Source organism: Anas platyrhynchos, chromosome 1 (assembly GCF_047663525.1).
Source record: "Anas platyrhynchos isolate ZD024472 breed Pekin duck chromosome 1, IASCAAS_PekinDuck_T2T, whole genome shotgun sequence".
NCBI classification, from domain to species: Eukaryota; Metazoa; Chordata; class Aves; order Anseriformes; family Anatidae; genus Anas; species Anas platyrhynchos.
This window is the reverse complement of record NC_092587.1, coordinates 43377264-43403938: the sequence shown is the minus strand read 5'-3', so window position 1 is coordinate 43403938 and position 26675 is coordinate 43377264. Positions and strand designations below refer to the sequence as shown.

Sequence of the window (26675 nt, the reverse complement as noted above, 5' to 3'; positions counted from 1 at the left end):
TGCAAATTCTGGAAAAAGAACTCTTGAACTTCAGGAGCCTCCTTTGGAACCATGAAGTTTTTCTTGAAGGTCTTTTAAAATTGGCATTTGGCACTATGATGTTTCGTTACATTAAAAAAAAAAAAAAGTTGGTTTTGAGGAATTTGTGTGATTTCAATCTCCATGATTTCTTGCATAGGTTAATTAAATGAAAAAAAACATTTTTGTAATTTCAGTTTGTTTTTTTGACTCCTTTTGCTGATTTATTTTGAAACTTTATTTTAAATCATTGAAATAGTCTTCATGATAGAAATAACATTTAGTGTTAAGAGAGCATCAGTATATCTGTGCAACTGCAACTTCCTCTAAAAAATCATGTTTAGACTCTTATTCAATTTCTATTTTATTTTTTATTACAGCAATGTAGAGATCAAGTGTTATATAGCAGTGTTGACTTATTCTGTTATATTCTGAATAAATTTTAGCATATATTTTATTTTTCTATCTAGCAAGCACAGGAAGCAGCAATACTGTCTCTGTGAAATACAGTAAAATTTCATGGAATGTGCATAAAAGTTGATGGAAATTTGTCACTTTGTGCAGCTTTCAGGAGGTGTTAGTGTTTCCTTTTAAGCTGTGTGGATATGAGGCATGGTTGTTTTTGTTTAAAGAACTTCCTCAATTGTAGGTTTTAAATGACTAGATTTAAACTGTGATGCTTTTTACTAGGAAAGAAGTAAATGAAAATTAATACTTGCTAAGAAAAAAGAATTTTGGCCTTTTCTACTATCAAGATTATGGACAAATTTTCCAAATGGAAATAAACATCTTAGTATTTTCTTACTGAATTTTTACACTTTCTTCCTAAATGTAACTTTCAGAGGTAACTTTGAGGCACTGTATTGATTTTGAAGCTTAGCGAATCCAGACGTGGATCTGTGTTGTACAGTAGTTCAAAATTTTGCTCTAAAGTTACCGTTCTTCTTTTTTTTTTTTTTTTAATCTCTAAACGCTTCCCTGTGCCGTACTTCTCTCTCCCCTGGATTGTTGTTGTGTTTAAAAAAAATAAATGTTCTAAGCTCACTAGTCAAGATAGGACTCTCCAACTTTCGATGGGTCAGCATAAATAATGCGTGTTTTTTTCCTGTGTTTATAGAAGAGATGGAGGAGGAAAGAAAGAGTAAGGAAGAGGACAAAGACAGTGAAGACGCTCACAAAGATGATGACAAACACACAGAGAGAAGTATGTAATGTTAAAACTATTATGCTTCACTGATGGCACGTATTAGAAACACAGAATCATTGAGGTTGGAAGGGATGCCTGTGCATGCGGACTACCAGGACATTTTCTGCAAAGCTGCTTCCTAGCAGTTAGTTCCCGGCCTAGACTGGTACCCAAGCCTACTCATATTCAACTGTAGGGCTTTGCATTTTCTTTTGTGACCTTCATGAAGTTCCTGTTTACCTATTTCTCCAGCTTGTCAAAATCAGTCTGACAGCATAACTATATAGTGTAGCAACCAATCCTTCCAGATTTGTATCTTCTGCAAATTTCTGAGGGTGCCCTCTATACTGTCATGTCAGTCATGAATGAAGATGCAAGTGCTGGTCCTGGCATTTACCCCCAGGTTACATTACTAGTGACTGGCCTCAAATGGGACTTCGTGCTGCCAATCACAACTTTTGGAGCCCAGCAGCTGAACCAGTTTCTTGCTGTCCATTTTTCCAGGTCATACTCAGTCGGTTTCTCTTACGATGTTTTGGGTACCAAAAACAGTACTAAAAAACAAGATAAACAGCATCCCCTCACCCACCAAACCAGTCGTCTCATCATAGAAGGTTGCCAGGCTGATGAAGCCAATTTTGTTGCCCTTTATGTCTCTCACCAGATTCAGCTCAAGGTGGCCTTTGCCTTTCTTAACTCCATCCCTGCATGCTTCATTTTTTGCTTAGGCAATTGAGGTGTTCCCCTGGGCACAGCTTCCAGCCATCTGCCATGACAGTGGTGAACCAATCCTGTTGTTCTGTGTACCTGCAGGCAGAGTGGGAGCCACTGTGCTTGTGCTTCCAGCCTTCGTCGTCATGGGAGTCTCTATTTCACAACTAGATAAGCTCAGGTTCTGCCCATACATCCTTTGATATAGCTGGTGGTTCTAGTTCTTGAAGCTGCAAGATCTTACAGTTTATCTAGTCTATCTCTTCCTAATTATCTCTGATGTTCCATTCCCTGACATACTGACATAGCTACTTTGGCTTGGTGACATAACTGTCCCACTGTTTGCACCACCTGTAGGCAAGAAATTCATCTTCCTCTGCCACTGCTTCTGTAAAGTTAGAAATATAACTCACATAGCATACATAATAAAAGTAAAGAAAAAATAAGAATGAAAAGCAGCTATTTCTTGTGCTTTTTCAGTTTCAGTGAATCTTCTTTATCTACTACTAATTCTGCCTTTCTGAATTACCCTCAGGTTTGAGGTGAAGGGTTTGGGGGTTTGGAGGTTATGGTGTTTGGATGCTGGGCACATGCCCACAGTATGCTCTATAGCTTCCCTTACTGATAATTTACCTAGGCATGTCATTTTTATGCGTGTCACTAAGAGGATACTGTGCCAGGAGCTGGAAGAGAAAATGAGGTCTCTCTTTGGTTCTTCTATATACTTCATCACTGCAATGAAAATAACATCTATAATGTTAAATTTAAACTTAATATTTTTGGGGCCCCTTCTTTCATCAGATTTTTACTTTCCATCTTGTTCAAATAGTAAAAATAATAATAATAAAAGGTTTACAAAGTTTTGACTATTTTCTCAGTCGGGTTGGTCATGCAGGTTAAAAATTAATGAAGGGTAGGAAAGAGCTCTGTGCTGATACAGGCAGAACGAAGCAGAAGTTTTACTTGGCGAAGAGGTTACTGAGAAAAGGATAACTTTTTTAGAAGACGGTTGTGTTTTGCTTTTCAGAAGCCATGTTGCATTATAGGATGGTGCTGGTAGGAGCAGGAAGAAGTAGAGGCAAGTGAGAAGGGAATGGTGGTGGTGTAAAGTGATCGATTTGAGGGTGTGGTTTGGTGAATCACAAAGCAGAACTCAGCAGCAATGTATGGAAATCAAAGGGCCTGTTGTTCTATTTCAGTGTCATCAAATACATTGTTTTCCTGAAGGCATTGTTACTGCTTTAGAATGAAAAATGCTTACACTAGGAAAAAATGAAACTTCATAATAACCATGTTATTCTGCAGATACCTATTTATTTGTTTTGTGTTTTTAAGGTTCCTCACCAGCAGTTTTATCTAATTGTTTCAGGTGAAGTGTCCAGGAGAAAGCGTTCGAAATCTGAGGATATGGACAGTGTACATTCTAAACGTCGTCGGTATGTGGGAGAAGATTATGAAGCAGAACTCCAAGTAAAAATTACAGCCAGAAGAGATGTTGACCAAAAATTACAAAAGGTACAGTGGAGGTGCAGAATGAAGATGGCCACACCATATCTGTCTCTAGTCTTAGCATTTTAGAAATAACTGTCTTTTCCCACACCGTCCTTGCTCCCCCTCACCACACACTTTCTCTTTTTTTTGTTTAAAATTGTACATAATTCAAATAACAATGGTGGTTTAATTTATAAAATTCTGCATAACTCTGCTTTTAAGAAGAAACCAAATATCATTTGGAAACTGTGCTGCAGAAGTTACACGTGTATTTGGAATGTGTTAAGCATTTAAACTCTTTAAGCTTCGTGTGACTGTAGATGGAGACCAAAATAACCTCAGTGAAGGTTACATTTTAGTGTGATACAGTGTGATAAGTTGTGCTTTTTGTACCCAACTTTAAGGAAGGTCTCTCTCCAAATAAAAGTGTAATCAACATAATGTTTTGCAGACTTCTGTAGAGCTATTACTTGTCTATTTGACTGCACCATTGGTGTGTGAAGAAACCTATGTTCTTGAAGAAAAATATTGTGCACTTACTCCATTAGTTAACTAGCTAGTACTATTGTAGCTTTGCTAATGTAGAATCCAGGCTATGCTAATGTGTATTGTAGCTTTGCTGATGTAGGATCCAGAAAACTTAACCACTTTCATTGCTTGTTTATTTCTTTTTCCTAAGGAAGATTTTTATGCTGCAATAGTCATGATTTAGGAGCGGGAGAGAAATAATAAAAGTAATAAGTAAACTTTGTAGAAATCAGTCTCTTCCATATTTAGCTTCTGCAACAAAAGCTATATAGGCCATTTCTGCTTAGAGGAAAGTGCATATCAAAAAGAAAAGTTTTGCTGAACATCTTTAGTTTCCATTCTTTGAATGCCATTGTCCCTTTAAAGAGTAGAAAAGAAAGAGGAAAAACTAACCTATGTAAACACAACACTATGATAATATTTTCTGTTAGTGTTCTTTTTATCAGTAATAAAACCATATATATTTAAATTAAATTAATTAATTTCTTGATTTAATGACAGAGAAAGGGCATGTTTATTTGCCAAAATAGATGTAGAAACCTTGCTTAGCTGTGCTTACTGGTGACTATAATAACTTTGATTGATAAAGTGCAGCCATTGTTATTGTTCTTTTTGTGGCAAGATTCTTTTTGAGTCAAGCATATTTTTGTAGACATCCTTCTGAATTTTGAGATTATATTAATATATATATTTTTTAATTAATAATTTGGCAGGTTATCCAGAGACTGTTAGAAGAAAAACTTGCTGCTTTACAGTGTGCTGTATTTGACAAGACTCTGGCAGACTTGAAAATGAGAATAGAGAAAATAGAATGTAACAAGAGGCATAAAACTGTGCTTACTGAACTACAGGTGAGTGGTTGTGTATTGAATTGGATTCTAGAGTCAAATTTAAAAAGATCTTCAGCATTTAGTATTAAGTTTCCTGTAGTTGTTGTTATGTAAGCCATTTTGACTCACAGAGAGAAGTGGGGACGAGAGAAAAAAACAAAAGCAAATAGATGGTTTATGTTTGTGCAGTTGTGAATAGCAATGAAAATTCTTGTCTAAGGTGTAATTGTGATACACACGTGTCTATCTGCTGATTTGAAATGATATGGTAGCTCTGTATTTCTTGGAAAGAAAAATTTCCCCTGATGCAACAGTATTTTTGTATTGATTTCTTAGATGTATATCTTTTGGTTTGTGTAATTTCTTTACAGGTTCTTGGGGAGGATGTTTATGGATTTCCTTGTTTTTCTTCTTCTTCCCATTTAGGCTAAGGTTGCTAGATTGACAAAGCGGTTTGGTGCAGCCAAGGAGGACTTGAAGAAAAGACAGGAAGTAAGAACTGCATTCGTTGTATTTGCTTTTCTGAGCTAGCCTAAGCTTTGTATAGAAGAATAAAGGAATTTTATACATAGAAAGATGTGACTGGGTTCAGTGGTGTTCAGAAATAAGTTTATCTTACTTGGGTAAAACAAAGTGATATGAAAGAAAAGGGTCTTTAACACCTGTTATGTAATTCTCACTTGCACAGAATGTCCCTTATACACTGTTAGTGTGAAAGTTCTTTAAATTATGTATAAGTAAATGTAATTTACTTCAATATAAAGAGTACAGAGTGAATCCCAGGTATTGGGGACAGAGGAGAGGAATGAATACAAACAGAAGTATTTCTCTGTGCCTAGAATAAATATTTTGGATTATTTATCGTGAAGAAATTGAAGCTAAAAGTCCATAAAAATCCAGAAAGAAATTTTGGTTCTTGTGCTATAAAAAACTGAAGACGAGAGACTTACAAAGAGGGAGGATGTAGAAAAGGAGATGGGTAGGTCCAAATAGGCTTTGGGCGACTTGTAAATCCTGTCAAGTTCCTGCGCGATTTTGGCTCCAGCAAATTTGTACCTCATACAGAAAGGAATGAATATAAAATAATTAAACCATGAGTTTGCAAGCTTATTCAGTTGTGTGTTTTTGTTTTGTTTTGTTTTTGGTAGAACCCACCAAACTCACCTCTGTCTCCAGTGAAAGCAGCAAGTGACACTGTGAGCACAACCAATACGACATACCGGTAAGCAAAGCAAGTCGCTGTGACCATGGTAAAATGTAGAGTAGGACACTTGTAATACCTCATGTAAAGGAAGATCGTTCATGTTTTGTTTTGTTTTTAATAAAAGTGTTCTCCCTTTTCCTTCATTTTGCTGTTCAACTGGAAAATTCCACTTTCTTTCACAGAATTCACAAATGGACAGAATTGAATCCGTTCCTAGGTAAATTGGGGGTTGTTTTAGCAGTTAGAAATAATAGATTAAAATGGAAGTCTAACTTCAAGGAAACAAAAATTCTGTTGGCAGAAGGCAGACTCAGTGCAAGCATTTGAAAATTTGAAATTAAATATTCTGTGGGGCTTTGTTTTTGTGAGGATTTTTGTTTTTTATTAGGGGACTATCCAAAGTTAATTGCATAGGGGGCAGAAAATAAATAGGTTTAGAAAATATTAATGAAAAGAGCAGTTGTAAAATATTTTTTCCCCCACCATTGTACTGTGTATCATAATATCTGATGGTGGTGGATTGAGAAATGCTAACTGAAGCTTCTTTCTATAGAAATGCTGGCACAGTGAGGCAGATGTTGGAGTCGAAGAGGAGTGTAGGAGTGAGCACAACAACGACGTTTCAAGCCTCTCTAAGTACAGGTGAGAAACTGCCTACAGACTTTATAAATACGCTTCTTAAAAGTTTTATTGCTTCCTGTTAATTAACTGAACAGGGTAAAACTGTTTCCTATGACTTTTTTTTTCCCTGGCATCTAAAAGCACTACTCCAAGTTCCATAACACATTCCCAATTTTAGAATAGAATAGAATAGAATGGTTCAGTTTGAAGGGACTAGGTCTTCCCCGTTATTGAGGGCATTTTCCAAGTGGCTCTTGAACACTGACTGGCATGGAGCATCAATCACCTTTCTAGGAAGCCTGTTGTAGCATTTGACCACCCTCACAGTAAAGAAATTTTTCCATCTATCTAGTCTAAACCTCTCCTGGTGCACACTTATGGCATTCCTGTGCATCCTGTCATCTATTACCAGGGAGAAGAGACCAACACCTCCCTCTCCACTTCTCCTCAGGAAGTTGTAGAGAACAATGAGGTCACCTCTTAGCTTTCTCATCTCCAGACGAGACCACCCAGGTGTCTTCATGCCTCATAAGGCATGCCTTTCAGTCCTTCTAACATCTTTGTTGCCCTCCCTTGGAGGGCATTTATTTAGTGCTTACATCTGTATAGTGCGATTACCAGGCAAGGCAAAAAATGCATTTACTTGGCCAACCAGAATGTATGAGTAAATGAGATGCTTCAACAGAATGCATACCTGGCTAAGACAGGAAGACTGGCAGCCTCTCCACTGCTGAGAAGTAATATACATGGCTCCTAGGCCATTTTTTTACTCGCTGATTATCATCCCCTCTGACTATTGGTTACAAAAGTTGAGTGGGGAACTAAGGGAAGTCACAAGCCCGAGTTCTTAAGGGAATCATCTTGACAAATGGAATTCCTGTATTAGAATTTTGTAGGGAACGTAGAATCAAAAGCACCATTAATTACCATCATGTAGACACTCTATCTTCAGTTTTGAAAACTGCTTAATATCGAATATTGATTTTTTTTTCCAACTATATGTAGTGTGTAATGGTCCCAATCTTCAGATTTAATCCTGAGATTCTGTTGCATAAAAGCAAACATCCTTTTTGGCACATTAATCCGTGATTTCAGTAGAACATTTTGGTTATCATGTCCTATCTGTACAAAGCAAGTCAGTCAACTGATTTAGCTTTTTCTTTTCTCATGTTTTCTGAAGGACCAGTTGTTCTACCATTTCTGTAACACGTGTTTGAAGTGCCATGGTTCATATGTGTTTGTCATTTAAATCTCAGAGCTTTTCTCAGCCTTTATGTCATAGTTGTTTGTATTTTTTGTCATTTGTATATAGTTTTTCAAACTGAAATACAGTATTGACTAACTAGGCCATTTAATATCACAATTCAACAGTACAACAGAAAAGGAGTGTATATATAACCTTTCTTTGCAAAAAGTCAGTCATATTCCAAACTTTTGCATCTGTTGTGTTGGAGTGAAACTTCCCACTTGGTTCAAATACTTATTTTTTTTTCTTTTTTTCTCTTTTTTTTTTTTTGGTGCGTGTGTATGTGTAGTACCAGCTTCCACTTTCGTTGCTCCTCAAATACCTGGCAGTGGACATCCTAAGCCTCAGACTCCAGTGACCTCCAGCCCTTTGACAACAACAGTTCTTTCCACAGCTAACACAGCTGCAGTTGTGGGCACAAGCCAAGTGCCCAGTGGCAGCACTCAGCAAATGTCTGTTTCATTGCAGTCTTTGCCCGTAATCTTGCATGTACCTGTTGCAGTGTCATCCCAGCCTCAGCTTCTTCAAGGCCACACAGGAACTTTGGTCAATAACCAGCAGTCAGGCAGCGTTGAATTTATATCTGTACAAAGCGCATCTACAGTAGGTGGCCTTACCAAAACTACAGTGTCTTTGGCATCAACTAACACAACTAAACCAAATAACAGCCCATCTGTGCCCAGTCCCAGTGTTCAGAGGACCTCTCCAGCCAGTGCTGGATCTATAGGGACAACTTTGGCAGTACAGGCTGTTCCAACTGCACATCCTGGTGCACAGACCACAAGAACTTCTTTGCCCACAGTGGGTACTTCAGGACTTCATAATTCTACCAGCAGTCGAACTCCCTTACAGATGAAGATTCCCCTCTCTGCATTTAGTAGTACAGCTCCTATTGAACCTCCCACCATTACAGCGCCCAGAGCTGGTAAGTTATGCTTGACTATTGGCACTGGGAAAGGAAAATGGTTGTCAAAGGGAAACAAAAACATCTAGTCCTTTGGAAATTTTGTTAGTGTATTTCACTGAGATGTGTCTTCTGAGTGGTCTTTCTGTTGAAATTGTCAAGATCAAAATCATCTGTCACAAATGTTGCAGCCATTGTTGAAAATCATCTCTTGTTAGGAGTAAACAGTGTGGCTCTGTAAACTTTGTTTTATTTAGAACTTGTTTTACATTATTTCTAGCATGAAATCAGAAATTCCCATTCTATTATTAACAGCTTGATATTCATGTTTTTTAATACAGTCTCACAAAATAATCTGTTTGCCTTTCCTAAGCAAAGACATACAGAAAAGAAAGTATATTAATTGACTTAATTTTTACAACACTTAAAAAACACAGTGGGGAAAAGACACAACTGAATATTAATCTAGTTCCAAAGAAGTACATTTATTGTCTTTAAAACAAAGTCTCTGAGCACAATGAAAGTCCAAAGATGGTATTTAGATGAGCTATTTTAAATGCTTTCCCTTCCATCTTTTGCCATGCCATCGTGATTCTCTGTACTTCTGATTTTACATACCTTGACATCTTTTTCTAAGTGGTCCTCAAGATTTTCTAAGTGGTCCTGAGTGAGTTGGAATCATAGCCAAGAGTTTCTAATTGGCACAGTATGATGTTAGGATTAACTCCAGCAGAGCTTGACATCAGAAATAATTTAATTTTTCCATCTCTAAAATACCTGTGTCAAAATCTGTCTTCCATCAACATGACAGCTATACACTTTGTATTTAGTTTTTATCTGTAAAACTAGTATAACAATATATAATACAACCTAAAAAGGGTTGCATGGCACAGATCAGGGACAGTGACCAACAGAAGGCTCTATGTGCCCAGAAATTTGTCTTGTTTTCTGCAGTTTGCAGAGCCTTGGTGGATCCCCCAGTGGTTTTCTCACCAGAACTGAAACACTGCTTTGGGCCAACACTGTTATTGCTAAGCTCTGGTTAAAATGAAAGGGAGCGAGAAGGGAGAATTTGGATTTAAATGGTTACTTCAAATATTCAAGCAATTTCTGCTTAAGTTGCTCGTATAGATGTGTGTTTGGTTGAGCTAGGAAGAATGCTCTCTCGCTGCACAGCGTACCTCAGTTACATATTTTGCAATCTAACCATCCATTGTTTAGTCAGTTTTCACATAAAAATGTTGAGTAACTTTTTTTTTTTTCTCAGTTTAATATCTTGTCTGTTTACATACAGAGGCAAGAGAGGCTGGAACTATGTTTTGTCCTCAGATAACCAAGGGAATTGTTCACTAAATATTTGGAATACGCTGTCAGACTTTCAAGGAAGGGAATGAATATTACTTCTATGCTGAAAAGTGCCATTTTGCTTTTTTGTAACTTCTGTTCCCTCTGAAAATAATAGTAGTAATTAAGCTTGAATACTTGCAGTTGACACTCAGGACTGAAAAATATTAAATGTACCATGTAGTGAATGTTTAGTATCAAACAACTTCAAATGTTGCCTCCCAATTTGTATAGTGGATAGCAGTATTCAGTACTGATTAGATACTGCAAATGAACAATTTCTTGACCCCTCAGAAAACCAGACAAGCAGGCCAGCAACAGATACTTCGGCAAACAAGCGAACTGCTGAGGGAACAACCCAGGTAGGTTGTCGATTATGTTTCTATATAAACTTCTAAAGTTACAATCCACAGGAGATAAGCTCTTTACCTTTACTGCTCATGATGAAACTATTTTAGTTTTCTTTTTGTGCCATCCTTTCTAGTTTCTGTCCATTTGTATTTTTCTTCTTCTTCTGATCCAGAGTATTACTGGGAGCATGAGCTTCTGGTAATCCTTTCAGAAGTTTTCCAATGTGTTTGTGTAAGTAGATGACTTAGTAATTCCAGAGAACAGTAAAACCGTGTCTGATACCACAGAGCTAACATGAAAGGAAACCCTGCTTAGTTTTTGTCTAAAGGCCTTGAACTTAAAGATACAAGTATTTTGTAAATTATTGCAGCTCTTTCATTTTCACACTAATCCAGAAGTTATTAAGAAATGGAGTTATATTTCATTTCCATGTCATTAAAAAAAAGAGAGAAAAGAAAAGAAAAAAAATTCTTCAGGAATAACTACTTCATGATAAAGGGGAAATTCTGGATTCTTCATCTAAAATTTGTTGACCTTGCTTTGAAATTTTAAGATTGAATTTAAGCTACTTTTAACTTGTAATTAAGTGGGTTTTTTTTTGCATACAGATATTTCACAAAGCACCTCATACTTAACGTTGTTGTTAACTGGAATACATTTTACTGTGGGGAATAAAATGAATTACTTCTAGCCAAAATTTCCACATTTAATGGTGTTTCAAGGTGCAGATAAATCTGAATTGTATTTCAAAGCAAGAAGAAAATATTCTGTTTTTCATTTGTTGCAGAAATAGTCTGACAGAGATGACCAGTATTATAGATCATAAGTCATGCCTTACTGAACCTTTTAATTAAATTGTTTAATAAAGAATGGTTGTCATTTTTAAAAGATACCTGTGGATTATAGCTATAAAAAATTATCAGTGTTTGATATGTAGGAAATTAAGTATCAGAATGGTTGACAGATTCATGGCTTTAAGATCTAATTTTCAGTATAAGATGCATATTTTGAAATTTTTCTTCTTTGGTAGAGCCTGAAACCTGGAAAAGATTTTGGAAAAAAAGATTGTGTGTGATAATGGTATTTAGCAATGGAAGGAGCAAGGAGGAGGGAACTGATAGACACAGGATGCTTTCTGGTTTTCAGCCTTTTGTTATAGTGTATGTTTGTAGGTTTGCTTTCAATCAAACCAGTTAAAGCATGTGTAATGCCATGGTTAATAAAGAAGGACCAGATGCATTTTAATTGGCTAGTGAGGTATGAAACTGACGTGCCATGTCATTTGAAAAATCCAGTTAATGCCACCTGCTTTTTGTTATGTAAGATCCAAAATGTTATGTATTACTCCGCACTTCACAGCTCTCAGAACAAAAAGTAGTTCGCTGTGTGCCGTATACCTGTGGCATATTTGATGGTACAACTTTGATCAATTGTTTCGAAAAGCAGTTGAAACATGAAGAGACCTCATCAGAAAATAAAGAAGCGATAGAAGCAGCACAGAGGAATTTTAACTTCCCCGAGGATGTCCTCTTTGGCTTGGAGGAAGAGGAAGAAGATGCTAAGAGCATCAAAAACACCCACAAGCAGACTGGCTGGGCAGCTAACCTATTAAAACAGTGGCTGGCCAAAAATGGCAAGGATCCTAGCTTTGAATTGGTCCCAGTAAGTGAACTCAATGATATTCTAAGAGAGTTCTATTACACGATAAGGAATCATGATGGAAATACCTACAGTGTGGCAAGCTACAAGTCAATGCGTGCTGGCTTAAACCGGCATCTCAAAATGCCACCGTATAATCGTCAGATTTGCTTAATGAAGGACAAAGAGTTTGCTAGTGCAAACATGGTATTTGTGAGCGTGCTGAAGATGCTGCGCATGCAGGGAAAGGATGAGACTCACCACCATCCTCCTATAGCTGCTGAGGACTTGCGTAAAATTAAACAGTCTGGTGTGCTGGGATTGCACAGTCCCCTGGCACTCGTCAACAAGGTGTGGTTTGATTTGCAGTTGCATTTTGCCAAACGAGGGAGGGAAATTTTAAGAGATCTGGCTCCAGATGCTTTTGTTGTTGAGAAAGACAAGAATGGGCGTCGATATGCCATGTTTAGGTATCCTGGCAAAGGAAAAAATGGAGAAGATCCTCATAAAATGGGTAAAATGTATGATATGCCAGGGGACCCAAACTGTCCTGTTTTATCCTTGGAGCTTTATTTGTCTAAGTTGCCTCCGGAGCCCCCTGCCTTTTACCTGCATCCTTTAAAGCTAACATCAGAGCAAATGCAAGAACAGCCAGTATGGTACAAAAGAGAACCAATGGGTGTGAACTACTTAGGTACGATGATGCCCAGGATAAGTGTGGCAGCCAGGCTCTCCCAGCGATATACCAATCATTCGCTCCGAACTACCACCATCCAGCTACTGTGTGAAGCAGGACTGGGGCCTAGAGAAATAATGGCAGTGACGGGCCATCGCTCGGAGTCTGCTATTAGACACTACTGGGGAGCTGCAGAAGTTCGCTACAGGGCTTGGTCAGATATAATGGAGAATAACGCCCCCAGTTACCTATATAGCAAGATCCCAAATGAAGTCATAAAAGAATCACTGTCTGGTGCCTCCACCTCTTCTATAAAGCGTGTTGTTGTAGAACGAGGCAAAATTTTATTTCCTAAGAAATCTGGGGTGATACCTGGCAATAGTTCTGTGACTTTAGTCCCTAAGGGACATACAACTCACAAATCTAAAAGCCCCATCCTGTTGAACCACAGTTCTTCCAAGGTGTTTCTCCCAACGAACATAGACAGTGTGAACCTAACTGACAGTCCCCTTCAAGGCTGTTGTAATGATCCTGTCTTTATAAAACGTGTGATAAAACAAGAACCAATGACTTGATGCTTCTGTAATGGAACTGATTTTGAATGAGTTACTAAAATGAAAAAATTATCAAATTTGTTTTTTCACTTGGTCTACTAAGGAAATTTCTTGTGGTCTAGTTTAGCAAGAAGTATCCTGTTCACACTCCTGAAGGGAGCTATGCAACAGAAACTTAAAACAGAGCAGGGCTTGGAGTTTGTATGACATTCTGTGGCAGCTGGGACTTTTAAGTGGCTGAGCGGAGATATTAAAAAAAAAAAAAAAGAAGGGGATATTGATTTCCACTGAGCTGAAGAGCTATGCTTTCTACACTAAAGTGCATGGCTTTTATATTTTGTGAAGAGTGTATTTATTACATCAGTCTGTGCCTGCTGGCACTACTGTAGCATCTTACAAATCAAATACTTGATAACTGGAAATCAAAGAGAAATGTACAAGCTGAATGAAACAGACAGAGATACACTACAAATAGATACACCTGCATGAAAACACCTGGAATTGCTTGACCACTGTCACTCTTTGTTCAAGTTGTTGCCAGAGGATTGTGCTGTTTTTGTTGTTGTTGTTTTAAACATTTAAAATGTATTTCACCTGTGAGCTACAGATTTCTGTTGCAGGGCCTTTGTTTTCCTCTTTCAGATTTCTGGCTAAGATTTCAGTCGTTCTGATCTCCAAAAGCACTATTTGATACAAATTATGCTAAAATTGATATCTCTTCAGTTGTGCATGAAATGAGGAAAATGTTCTCAAAAGAGTTGAGAACAAGTTTATTGCTTAAATGGCCAGTAATTAGAATTGAAGTGTTGTCTCTGTGTGTGCTTATCTTATGAGAGGTGTATTTTGTATTTCCCTCTCACCTTCCACTTTCTTCCATTACCTTTCACACTGCCTTTGCGGTATAGTCTTTGTGAGTATAATATGACAGTCCATCAGAACTCTCTCTCAAGAAGCACGTCCTGGTTTTCCCCACCAAACGCTATCAAAACACTCCATTTAGTTTTAACTTTAGATTAGTTCATTAGTCACTCTAATAAACTGATCCTATCATTACATTTTGCATAGGAGGGTTTTGACAGGTCAGAAATCCTCACAGAAAGTGGATATGAATTACGTCTGAGAAATGAAATTTTATTTTAAAAAGGTTCTTTAATGAAAAAAATTACAAACCAGGAAGGCTAGTCATAGTTCATTTTTAATGAGCCATAGTAGAGAACCTGACTTGACTCATGGTTTGTCTTTCCTTTTCTATGCCATAATTTTTCATTACAGATTCTGACAAATAGAGAAATATTACTATAAAAATGAAAATTTGGCCATCAAATCATGGTCTAGGTTGGAAGAAGAAACAGCATAGCATTTAAAACTGCTTTCCAGTATATTAGCTGAATAAAATAAGAATGGCTTCATCCTTTTGAAATGCATGCATACATACTTTTGTGTATGTGTGCGAACATAGTTTATCACATTAAGGACTCAACTGGAAGTGTTTATGTTGCTCAGTAGTAGAACAAACTAGAGAAATATTCCAGCTGAAATCATAAATTTGCCATGAAAAATTCTTAATTCTTTGCAGAATTTCCTTGCTGAAAAAGACTTTCAAATACAGAATGTGATTTAGCATTTTGTCATAATCTGAACAAACATCAAGCTGATGCCTGGCCTTAGCAATCTTAATCTTGGCTGATGGTGATTATCTTTGTGGCCTCGGGTAGATCAGTTATAGTTAGTTGATCAGTTTTCTGCAGCATAAGAGCAGTGTGGAGTGTTCAACTTTCTGCGTGATCTCATTAAAGATTAAGAGGTTTTGAGATTTCTATATACATCTTATGTATTTATTTTATGTTTACAGTCAGTTTTATTTGCTGCTGTTATAAATGAACAAGCAAGTTGATTAGGTATAATTCTAATACAAAAATTACTTCTGCCACACAGTCCTACGCTTGCTTAGTTGCAGCATCAGTTTGTGACATCATTGACTATAGGAAGGTAATCACACATCCAGAATTATTTTATCAAGCATATAATAAATCAAACAGAAATGGCAAAGCAATCCTTTTCTAGTGACTAGAAATAAAAATTGACAAAAACAAAGGGCAAACTGTGCTCACAGTACAGGAGAACTGTGCAGTACCTTATTCTAAGATTTTCTAGCATAACGTAGGTTTCCAAATTCTAGGGCTTCGTAGAATTCATAATTCAACTTGACTGGAAAATTTCATTTTTTGTTTGAAAAGATTTGCTCCAAACTTTCACCGAGATGGAAACGTATTATTTTCTCTGGCATAGAAATTTCCTGTTGTCTAGAGATAGTTCCCTGTTCTGGCATAACAGAGTTGAACATTTATCCTGCAGAATCAAGAAAAGTATGTTGCCAGGAGATCATTTAGTTTTTGTTCCCTTTTGCTGCATACTATTATGGTCATACTGACCACATGCCCTGCTCTGGTCCTAATTGCATCTGTGTAATTAACTGTAACAGCATATTGCTAATAGTTTAATTCCTTAACACAAATCTAGTGGGTAATTCAAACTGGAGGAAAAAAAAAAAAAGAAAAAAAAAAGGACTATTGTGGCAAATCTGGGCATGTCTCTGATTCTTCTAAAATACCATTTGGCTTCTAATTTGACTTCCATTCTATTGGATGATAATTAAGAATTTTTAGCTTCTCATTTGTTAAATCGTAATTTTACTGACACCAACTGTATACAGAGTCTTCTTACTACCTTCAGCTTGAACCTGATACTTCAAAGCTACTGACTGCAGTACTACTATGTTTTTATTTTCATATGAGAGTAAAATTTTTCAAACTGAGAAAAAGCATTCCTGGTTTGGGCTGGAAATAGGATTGCTTTGAAAGGGCTGGAGTCGTTAAATATTGGTGGAAAGCTTAGTAGAATGAATTTTAATTAGTAGAATATATTTCTAGCCTTCTGCAAGTGAAAAATCTTCCCTACGCCTCCTCCCACTTCAGGTATTAAATGGATCTTCCCTACATGTATTTCCTCTCTAGAAAAGCTGAAGTAGGCAAACAGAGCAGGTGTTTGGCTGCTTCTGTAAAGTCAGCTTTGCCCACGTGTGCAGTAATATGGGGGAAGTGGTCTCCCCCCACATCACCCCTCTCCTTTTGCACTCTTATTCTTTTCTGAGAAAATTTTAAGTCAGTCCCATTTATTACAGTACAGGTTACATGCTGTGTTCATGAAATCTGTCACAATTGCCATGAACTGGACTCCTCAGTGGCAGTCTCAGCAGAGACTCTCAAACAGCACGATAACTAATTTCATTATTTTTTGTTTCCTTTCCATTATATTTCCATTACATGGTAGAGCATGTTAGTGAACCAACAGGTTAAGTACAGTTTGTTGTGATTTTTAAGGCACCATTGGTTCAAATCTTAGTATAGAATTGTTAGTCATAATTTTAAATTCCCTTTAAAAAATTAATATAGCAAATAACACATTGAAATAAATTTATCATGTGTCACTCTTGAATTTTTCTAATTAGATTGTCTTGTAAAATTCATTTTCCATTTCAGTTGCAAAAAAAAAAAAAGCATTTAGCCTTTACCAAGTCAACTGAATTTGTTTTGTTTTGTTTTCCTGCCATGTCAGTGATTAAATTCCATTTTCTATGTTGGAGCTGATTCTGAAAACAGGGAAATGACAGTGACCTATAATAATAAATGTTATTAGTTGATCATCTCATTTTCATAATGAAGCTTCAGTGTGTGTGTGTGAACTTGTGTTTTCTGTGTTGTTTTTGTTGTAAATTTGGAAATCTCTGCTGTTGGTTGCTTCAAGGAGTACCCTAATTTTTATTTTTATGAAGTTAGTGTAGTATCTGACAGTATAAGTTTTTTTTCTTATTGCTATGTAAGTAATTCATCCCCACTGTAAGATACTGTGATCTACAGTGTGGGAGATGAAAAAGGTAAATGTTCTTCACTGTACGCACTTTTCCTGTGCCCATGGAAGAGCTCAGTTGTGCAGAATGTCAAATATCTGAAGGCATTGGAACAAGGTTTTGAAGCAGAAAGCTTTCTTAGCTTTGTGGTTTTAGTCTGGTACATCTCTGGTTATCCTCCAGAACCATGCAGCTTTTCAGTAGTTGAACACTGTCTGGGTTGGTATAGTCAAAGTTATCAGTAAGCAGCTTGGATGTAAGGTTTTGCTCTACTTCTACTTCTCCTTCTTCAGCCCTCCACTGCTACTTGCTCCAAAAGGGATGGTCCCAGGGATGTAGGAGGGGGCGTCTGCTGTGTTTGTCATAGTCTCTGAACTTCAATTTTTTCCTGTTTGCACAGAAATTTAAAGCATGCTATTCAGTCACAGTCATTTTGCTGATGGCCATTCCAATGCCTCAGGTCCCAGAACTGCATTTCTAAACACATGATGAGCACTTTTAATGTATTACAGTACACACTATTGTTACAGAAATTTAGTTATATAACAAGTCTTTATAATGTTTTTAAAGTATTTTATTATGAATCCCAGTTACAGATACAGGAATTATATATATATATATAATATAATATATAAATATATACATGGCATACTGAGGGAATCTATGAAAGTGATTTATTACATTGTGGCGTAAAATAACAGTGAGCAAACTTGAATGGGGTTGGATATGTTAAAACTGGCTGACATAAAATCAGCCTATTCAAGAATGAGTATGTTATATTTGCTGTACCACTAAGTCAGGCAAATAGTCTTTTCTTCCTTGTTCCTCACTCTGGGTGCACCTTATCCTCTTATGGAGCAAAACGGTCTAAATTTCATCTGTGCATTTCACCTTTTCAGCTAATGTTAGGTTTAAAAAAAAAAAACACCAGTGTCCAATCCATTTCCCATTGTTTCTGACATGCCTTGATTTGTTTGGTTGTCTACCGTTTAATTTAAGCCATTTTGCTGACTATTGGAAGTTTACCTGATACAATGTTAATAAAGTACATTTATAACTTTTTTCCTTTCATTTGCAATGTGTAACGAACTTTGTGAGTGTCTGTTGGGGAAACAATGTGAACAAAGTGGACATATCACCTTAAAACGTATATGCAGCTATTAATTCTATATTGTTGAAGCGTTATTGATGAAAATGTTTCCTGGCATTTCATGGCTTTGTCACTGAAAATAAATGTGCATAATTATATATGTAAAATGGGATACTTGATTTTTGTCTCTGACCCCGAGGTTATGTTTGTGCTGTTTAAAAAATGCACCTAGCTCTCATCTGTAAGGTGAAACCTTTACCTGAAACTAATTTGAATTCTACATTGTAAAGGTGTTAGCAAAGGTCATTCAAGAATGGGTTCACTTGATTTTTTTTCCTTACAACAGCTACCCAATTTCAGCTATGTGATGTCCTGTTGAGAATTCTTTGGATGATTTTTAAACTCATTTTTTTACAGTGGGTTGTCTTTCCCTGAGACTATCTCTGTTACTTAAACCAGCCCCCAGCTACTAAGAACAGCTTTAAGTACATGTGCTTGTGTTTTATAGGCTTCAATTTGTCAGTTTGGACCAAAAAAATCTAGAGGTTTTTTAATAAATACTCATTACAACAGACACAAGTAATAGGCTTCATTAATCTGAATTAATGGCTTTATTATTATATAATGGCTTAATTAATGGCTTCATTAATCCTTTTACTGATTAGTAGTATATTTCAGTGGGATTTGGAGAAAGAAGGTAGATGTTTCACCTTACTAGAGTAAGAGCCAGTAAAGAGGGCTGTGTGTGTGTGTGTGTGTGCATGTATGCATGTATGTGTTTATATACCCTTTTAACTGTTTGATTAAAGAAAAACAAAATCATAGCAGTACAGAAATCCTTCTAAGCATTGTGTCAAGTGTTCCTTCATAGATTTAGTTGGAATTACATTTGCTAGTGCCTAAAAACAGCCTTTCTAGCAATCAACTTTTCATATATGTTTCTTGATTTATGTTTCTTACTGATGTGAGTAGCAGAGCTAATGTCTATTCTTTGCAACAAATAAGTGAGAGGGTATATAATACATAAGGGTTACTAAGACTGGCTACTCATTTTTTGAATGCTTGCATTGTTCTGTAGAAAGTGTTGCACAATACTGAATAAGGGTAAGGGGGAATGGTCTGGTAAATGGAATACATAAAATGCTGAGATAGGTATTACACACTATCAAAACAATATTGCAGCCCTGTGAAATTTTGTTTGTGCAAAATGCAAACTAGGTAAACTACTAGCTTTATTGCATTATAATTTATGTTTTAATTGTGGTAAGAGATGATGAATGCATTTGGTGCCCGATCAAATAAATTTTCATGACAGCTTTGCAAGGCTGGAATAATTATTTCAATTGTGTGGGAGTTAACTGCAATGGAATTGATAACTGTTACGGAGTGATAAGTTTGAAGCAGTCTGTGATGGAAGTATACTTAAATATGTACTAAAAAAATGATTTTCGCATATTCTTGCTTGTGCTTGAAATCTGTAGTTTTGTATATGGATGACAAAAAACAAAATACAGGCTTTGTACTTTCCCATGCGGACACAGGATCACCCCCACGCACATGCCAATCCCAGAACATACTTTTAACATCATTCCCCATAATTTCAGATTGATTTTGCTATTATATAACGCCTTGGTGCGTCATGTATGACTGGTGGTGTGATGCTTCATGGAATGTCTCTTTACAAACCCTTTCTTTTTTTTTTTCTGTTTTGATAATGTAGAAGCTATTAATAATAAAATTGTCTGCACTGTGTCAGTGTGCCACAAATAATCTTCAGAGTTTTGATCATTACTACCCTGGAATTAATTTTGATTTTTCACTGGTTTTTGGTGTGTTTTTTTGTTGTTGTTGTTGTTGGTTTGGTTTGATATTTTTTCTCCATTTTTTCCACTTTTACTTACTTAATTGTTCTGTTATGAAAAGCAGGTGGCATTACAATTAATAGTGTGGTTACTTCAATGTGATGAACTGAACCGTGGCGTTATATAATACCAAAATTTAGTTTTTTTGAATCACAAATATCATACTTGAATAGAGAAGAGTGTATTCAAAACTTTCTTCAAAATGCTAACGGTTACCTTTTGGTATTTCATGTGGTAAAATATATGTGCATGCTTGTGTGTGTATGAGTGTCGTTATATAAAATGATGTAACAGATAACATTTTCTGTTTGCTTTATATTCTAGAGATTTCTTTCACAGTTTTCTTCAGTAGTTTGTCATTGACATATATGCTATAATGTTCTAACCACTTTTTTTTGGGGGGGGTCAAATTTCACAATTGTAGTTATGATGAAAAAATACTCTGTTCTTTTCTCAACATCATCTACCATATGTTCTTTGGTCTTTAAATTCAGTCTCCTTCTTTGTATTTGTTTTCTTCATGGAATTGGAGTAACTTTTTTTTTCCTCTTTTTTTTCCTTTCAAAATTGCAAATTAATCAACCTAATTTGCAGCAGTGCAGTCTGAAAAAGTTGATATTCTTTCTCCCACTATAACATATTTTACGACAGTAGAAATTGGTCTCAGCACGTGGAAAAACTGAGCATGGTACATAAGGCGTACCAAGTCAATGTCATTAGTTATGTCCCTTAGAGTACATAAGATGCCTGAGTCAATGTCCCTAGTTTTCCAGAGGCAGATGCTTCAGAATCCCTTAAACACCAGAGACAGACCATCATTTAATTGCGAGACTGATTCCTTTCTGATTTTCATTTATTTGTTTTCTATAAACTCAAGTATTTCCTGATATTACTGTCAATGATATACGGGGTGTAATGAAAGTCTTCAAGACAAACAGAAAAAGTTTTTGATTATATAGAATTTACATTGGTTTTACAGTAAAAATGGTGACTTCATAGCCACTCACAAATTGGCAAATTTGTGAAAGTTTCAAATTCAGGTGACCCTGTTCTCTTTTTGTGTCTTCAGAAAGTTCCATGGTTTTGATTTCCTCTAAGACCTCTTTTCTTGTATACCTCTGTTTAAATTTGTGTAGTATTCACACAGCAGTGATTCTTGAAAGCCACTGTCTAGAATGTATAGTTCTTTTCTTTCTCAAGGAAAGTTGTATTATATTTTTTCTCTAGCACTTCTTCCCATAATTGTGTGTTATTTGTCAGTACATCTATTTCTCAGTACTTTCTTTAATTGTTAAAAAGATTTTTGTAGTTGGAATTTGGAAGGAGCGAGATGATTTGTTGCAATAGTATATGCAGTGGAAAATGCATGAAATTCTGAGTATAAGTCACTTTTACCAATTTTTTGTAGATAACCATAAATTGTAGTTTAAGTACTGTATATAATTTTTATGCAAAAATTTAAATGTCTCCTGTTTATTTTCATATTAAAAAGACAAAGTCTTGCTCTGAAAAATTAGTGCAATAGATCACTTTTCATCATAAGTTTTGTAGCTACTAGAACATTTAGAAATGCCTATTTCTATTGTAAACGTAAGAAAGAAAAATGTACAAATCTGAAAATTGTATTCATTTGATACATGGTTTTCATTATCTTATCTTCCATAGGCACCATAAAGCAGTTTTAAGCCTAACTGATTAAGTAATATTGAGAGAAGCCTACAACTTAGCCTCTGGTTCAGGACTTAGGAGGTTTCACTCACATATTTGAAAGGAATGAAAATTTACTCTTGAGAAGAGGGGCAAAACCAAAAGTCTTTAAGTTGCTCTTTTCACAAGTTATGTGGAAGAGCGGCTTGGTACTAAAATACTTTTCCTCCACACCTCCCAAATTAGATGCTTGCCTGGGGCATTTGCCATGCAATCAAAGCCCAAGGTAGTTATATGTATTGTTAAATGCTGCAGGTGTTAGAGGTAACAACCTTGTGAACTAAAGAAGCTAGGGCAGGGATGTTGAATTTGACAAGATTTTCTTTAAATAATACACTTCAAAAGACCTTGAGATTGTAAATGTATGATTCCTTCTTCTTGGCTGGCTTTTTGAGGGAAAAGTGCACAACACTGAATGAGTGAAGTCACAGTACAGAACAGTCGCATAGTCCTTCTGACTTGGACTAGTGCATGCTCAGCTGCTCTTTGGCTTGTAATTATCTTTTCCTGTATTTTTTCTTCCTTTTGCTTCTTTTTTTCACCTTTGTTTCTGCTTTTCATCATACCTTGCAGTCTTCTTCACACATTTCACCTTACGTGAGCTTAATTTCCTTTTATGACAAGGTTACTCATCTAGTTGACCAAGGGAAGCCAGTTGATGTAATCTCTTTGGATTTCAGCAAAGCATTTTAAACAGTTTCTCACAGTATCCTTCTGGATGAAATGTCCAGCATACAGTTAGATAAATGATGCATAATGCAGCGGGTGAATGGTTGGGCTCAAAGGGTTATAGCAGATGGGGTTGCATCAGGTTGGCCCAAGGGCTCCATTTTAGGGCTGGTTCATTTTGATGTTCTTATAAATGACTTGTATGCAGGACTTGAAGGTATACTAAGTAAGTTTGCGTATTGCTAAATCAGGAGGAGCTGTTGACTCCATTGAGGGTAGAGAGGACTTGCAGAGAGATCTTGACAAATGAGAGAGCTGGACAATCACCAACCACTTGAATTTTAACTAGAGCAAGTGCTAGATGCTGCCCTTGGAGTGGGGCAACTGTGGCTGTATGCACAGACTGCTGGGGCAGGAGAGGCTGAGGAGTGGTCCCACAGAAAGAGATCGGGGTGTTCTAGTGGATAACAAGTTGGATACAAGTCAGCAGTGTCCTTTGGCAGCCAACAGGGCCAATTGTATCCTGGGGTGCATCAGGCACAGCACTGCCGATCTGGTCAAGGGAAGGGATTGTCCTGCTCTGTGCTGGTGCGGCCTCACCTTGAGTACCGTGTGTAGTTTGGGGTGCCACAATATAAGGATATAAAAGTATTAGAATGTGTCTAAAGGATAGAGCAGCAAAGATGGTGAAGGGTGTAGAGGGCAAGATGCGTGAGGAATGGCTGAGGCCCCTTGGTTTGTTCAGCCCCGAGCAGAGCAGGCTGAGGGGAGGCCTCATGGCGGCCTGCAGCTCCCTCACGAGGGAAGCGGAGGGGCAGGCGCTGAGCTCTGCTCTCTGGGGACAGCAACAGGACCTGAGGGAACGGCATGGAGCTGGGACAGGGGAGGGTCAGGTGAGGGGTTAGAGAAAAGTTATTCACTGAGAAGGTGATTAGGCACTGGGACAGGCTGTCCAGTCATGGCACCAAGCCTGATAGAGTTCAAGAAGTGTTTGTACAATGCTCTTGGACATGTGGTCTGATTTTTGGGTGGTCCTGTGCAGAACCAGGAGTTGGATTCAATCCTCATGGGTCCCTTTCAACTCAGGACATGCTATGTTTCTGTGTGTTTTGCTTTTCAGCTCCAATTTGCATGAATCTGCTTGGGCTTGTATACATTAGACTGAAGCATGAAACATTCAGTTACAGGACACGTTGTTTTTATGCAAAGTATCTTATTGCAAAATGGAAGTTCACTGACCAGGTGAAGAATAAAGATGTGACTATATTAGAATTAGGAAGTTGGGAAGAGATGAAGTCTTGTATTTCTCTTGCTATCTTCTAAAATTTTTGTCACATTTATCTTTAAAATGTGACATTTCCCAAAGGAGATGATTTTCTCAATCAACCCCCCCACCCCCCAAATAATAATTTAGAAACTGTTAGAGGAATATGTTTTAAACAAAGATTATATTTATTTTTTGTTAATGTTTTTCATAATGTGTGCTTTCTTTTACTCACTGCAAAAAAAAATAAATACTGCAGAAATAAACATATAAGAAGTAATTCAAACCTAAGCAGAAGAAACTGCAATAGATTTGTGCAGATCATACAAAATCAGCTCTTAAATAGACATAAATGCTAGTAATAGTTAATTTCTATTTTCATTTTAAAAGTATGAAAACCATGTTTGTGCCTTTGGGACAGATGGGGCCCAAGACATCTCTGTGATTAATTGCTTTTTCAGTTTTGTTTTGTGTTTTGTTTTGTTTTGTTTACGTGATGCCTGCATACATGTATACCCACTTATTTGTATCAACAACTCTTCTACACTTTGTTAAATGTTTGTTCTTCCCTTATAACTGGAAGCTCAGATGGGAATGTGGTCAGCATTGGTCTCACACTCTTTGGTATCCTGACAGCAGGCACAGAGAATTTGCACTCTTATTTTCATGATGTGTATGTGATTGTATTTGTCATGTTGCTTTATGTAAAATTGTTGCACTTCTGGCTGGCACATGAAAGCAGAAAAAGATTCAAGGTAGTCAGGGACAGTTGTGGTTGACTGGATGGTTTAGGTCCCTGTATTGCTACTCCCTGGTTGCACAAAGTTATGATGTCAGCTCTGGGTAAACTGGTGCAAAACGTAAGTGTGCATGACAGCATTTTGGATGTGAGGGCATATACATTAACATACGTAAGCTGTTACAATGGATGGAAGGCAGTCTTCACATTTATTTTAAATCCCAATGTAAAATTTCAAGTTTTCTGTTGATTATTAGAAACTACCCAGTGGCTGTTGTAAATAGTTTTCTTGTGCCACTTCTGGTCAGTTTGGAGACTGCTTCATTTCTGAAAAATGAGAAAAGGGGGCTTTGGAGGTTACAGTTTTGTTGGTTGTGGTTTTGTTTGCTTGTTACAAAAATTTAGTTTGTTTTATAAATATGTTCCTGAAATAAATACAAATCACTTAATATTACTTTGGTTGTTTTGTTCCAGTTACTGTTTATTTGATACTCTAGGCCACTGACTTGCTATTCAGACTTGCTAGGCATGTGAAATAAGGCATAAGACATGTTTTGGGTTCTCATGAAATGTTTTTTACTGTTTCACTAGTGTGATGAAAACGTGTCATGGTTGCATCATCATGCTCTTCTGCTGAGATCAGCTGAAGCAGGTTCGGGTGTTCCTGACTTGCCTGTGTTTGGAGAAAGCTGAAAACTCACAGTAGACCAGAATGACAAGACATTTATGTGTTACCACTTTCTACCAAAAAGCCTTCTGAAGTCTAATAGTAGGAGCTGAAAAACGTATTCTCTTATTTCAGTTTTTGACATAAACGTGAAGGTTGTTCATGCATGTCTGGAAGTCCAGTGTCATGCTTTTCTTTCCCTTCACTGGAGCTTCAAGCCTTCTTAAGGTGGTTTGTTTTGCTCTGAGCAGCATGTTGGACTCTCCTCTTCTGATCTGCAACAGGGCAGTCCCTTCCCCTGAATCCCATCCCCTTCTTCATTTTACAGAAGCAATAGCAGTTGTTTCTCTCTAGCCTTTCCTCAAACAGTTCTATTTTTTGGCAAGTCCTTGTAGCAACAAAAATTTCCTGGAGATAATTCATGCATAATATAATCGTGATACCCAAAAGGGCTGTTTGTATTTTCTTAAATGGTTGGGCACAGAACATTCGGAAAAGCATTTATTACTTGCTTTTGGCAGGGATGGTTCCAAATGCTTCCATTTGTAGGTCTTAACCATTCAGGTGGTAAGCTATGACACTTCAGAAACACCTGGTATTGGGTGATACAGCATCTCTCTCAGATCATGGAAATTCTTAACTTTCCTGTAGGAATGTAGTATAAACCAGTCTTCCAATCTCTGATTCCTATTTCTTTCTCAATCTCTTCTCTTTTCTGGACTTGAGAGATCTACAAGAATTTGAAAACCCTGCCAGCGCTACAGAGTATAGAAAGGGACCCTGCTTCTCCTTGTAAATGCTAACTGATGTTCTGAACAGTCAAAATTCTGACCTTTGTGGCAGGCATAATTAGCAGTCTATTCTGTGAGGGAATACCCTGACAGCACCATACTTCCCTACATGCTTTTGGTAAGAGACGCAATATGTAGCATTTTCAGTGTTTCAAGTTTCCTTAAAGTTTTCCTGTACCCCTAAATTTCATTCGAAGGTGATGTATTGCAGGTGAACTAGGAGAAACTAGCTGGGGAGTGCTGTATGTGGAGTACGGCTTCCTCTTGGAGTAGCTGAACTCCATGCCGTGGAAGCGGGACTGTGGGTTGTACCACAGAGCACCACTCGAAACTGCCCTGCAGATCCACAGTGTCTAGTACAGGTTGTGGAAAGAACAAAACCACTTCTGGATATTTCCTGTGAGGAGATTGCTGCCAGGGTTGTTCAGTACAAAACCTTGAATGAAGTGACTAACTCAAAGAAGATCTTTCCTTCTGAAAAGGGCATGCTTGAGACATAACTGGCTGATTGGATTATTTGTTTAGTATTGCCTGTTTAGGTAACTAGAGATTCTGGCCTTCTGGAGACACCAAAATCAAAACTGCATGCAGTAACACATGCAGACTTGGAAATTCAAAGAATTCTCAACTGGCATGGTTAAGCAGGACTTCCAAACAGTTTTATAAAGAGTATTTGT

General features: G+C 37.1%; 1 protein-coding gene across 18 annotated transcripts in view; it reads left to right on the top strand.

Annotated features, from left to right (window-relative positions):
• The window catches only part of ATF7IP (activating transcription factor 7 interacting protein), a 103466-nt gene that overhangs the window by 64039 nt on the left and 12752 nt on the right, over positions 1 to 26675 (top strand). For 6 of the 18 annotated variants that reach the window (XM_072035738.1, XM_072035735.1, XM_072035736.1 and 3 more), the window contains exons 3-10: positions 1136 to 1222; positions 3285 to 3430; positions 4648 to 4785; positions 5191 to 5256; positions 5913 to 5986; positions 6522 to 6610; positions 8125 to 8760; positions 10378 to 10445. In XM_072035738.1, coding sequence (XP_071891839.1) covers positions 1136 to 1222; positions 3285 to 3430; positions 4648 to 4785; positions 5191 to 5256; positions 5913 to 5986; positions 6522 to 6610; positions 8125 to 8760; positions 10378 to 10445 — 1304 coding nt within the window. Of the gene's footprint in view, positions 1 to 1135; positions 1223 to 3284; positions 3431 to 4647; positions 4786 to 5190; positions 5257 to 5912; positions 5987 to 6521; positions 6611 to 8124; positions 8761 to 10377; positions 10446 to 11793; positions 24995 to 26675 lie in introns of those variants that run through there. The other 12 variants (XM_027453457.3, XM_027453471.3, XM_021267272.4 and 9 more) reach the window with 8 other exon arrangements.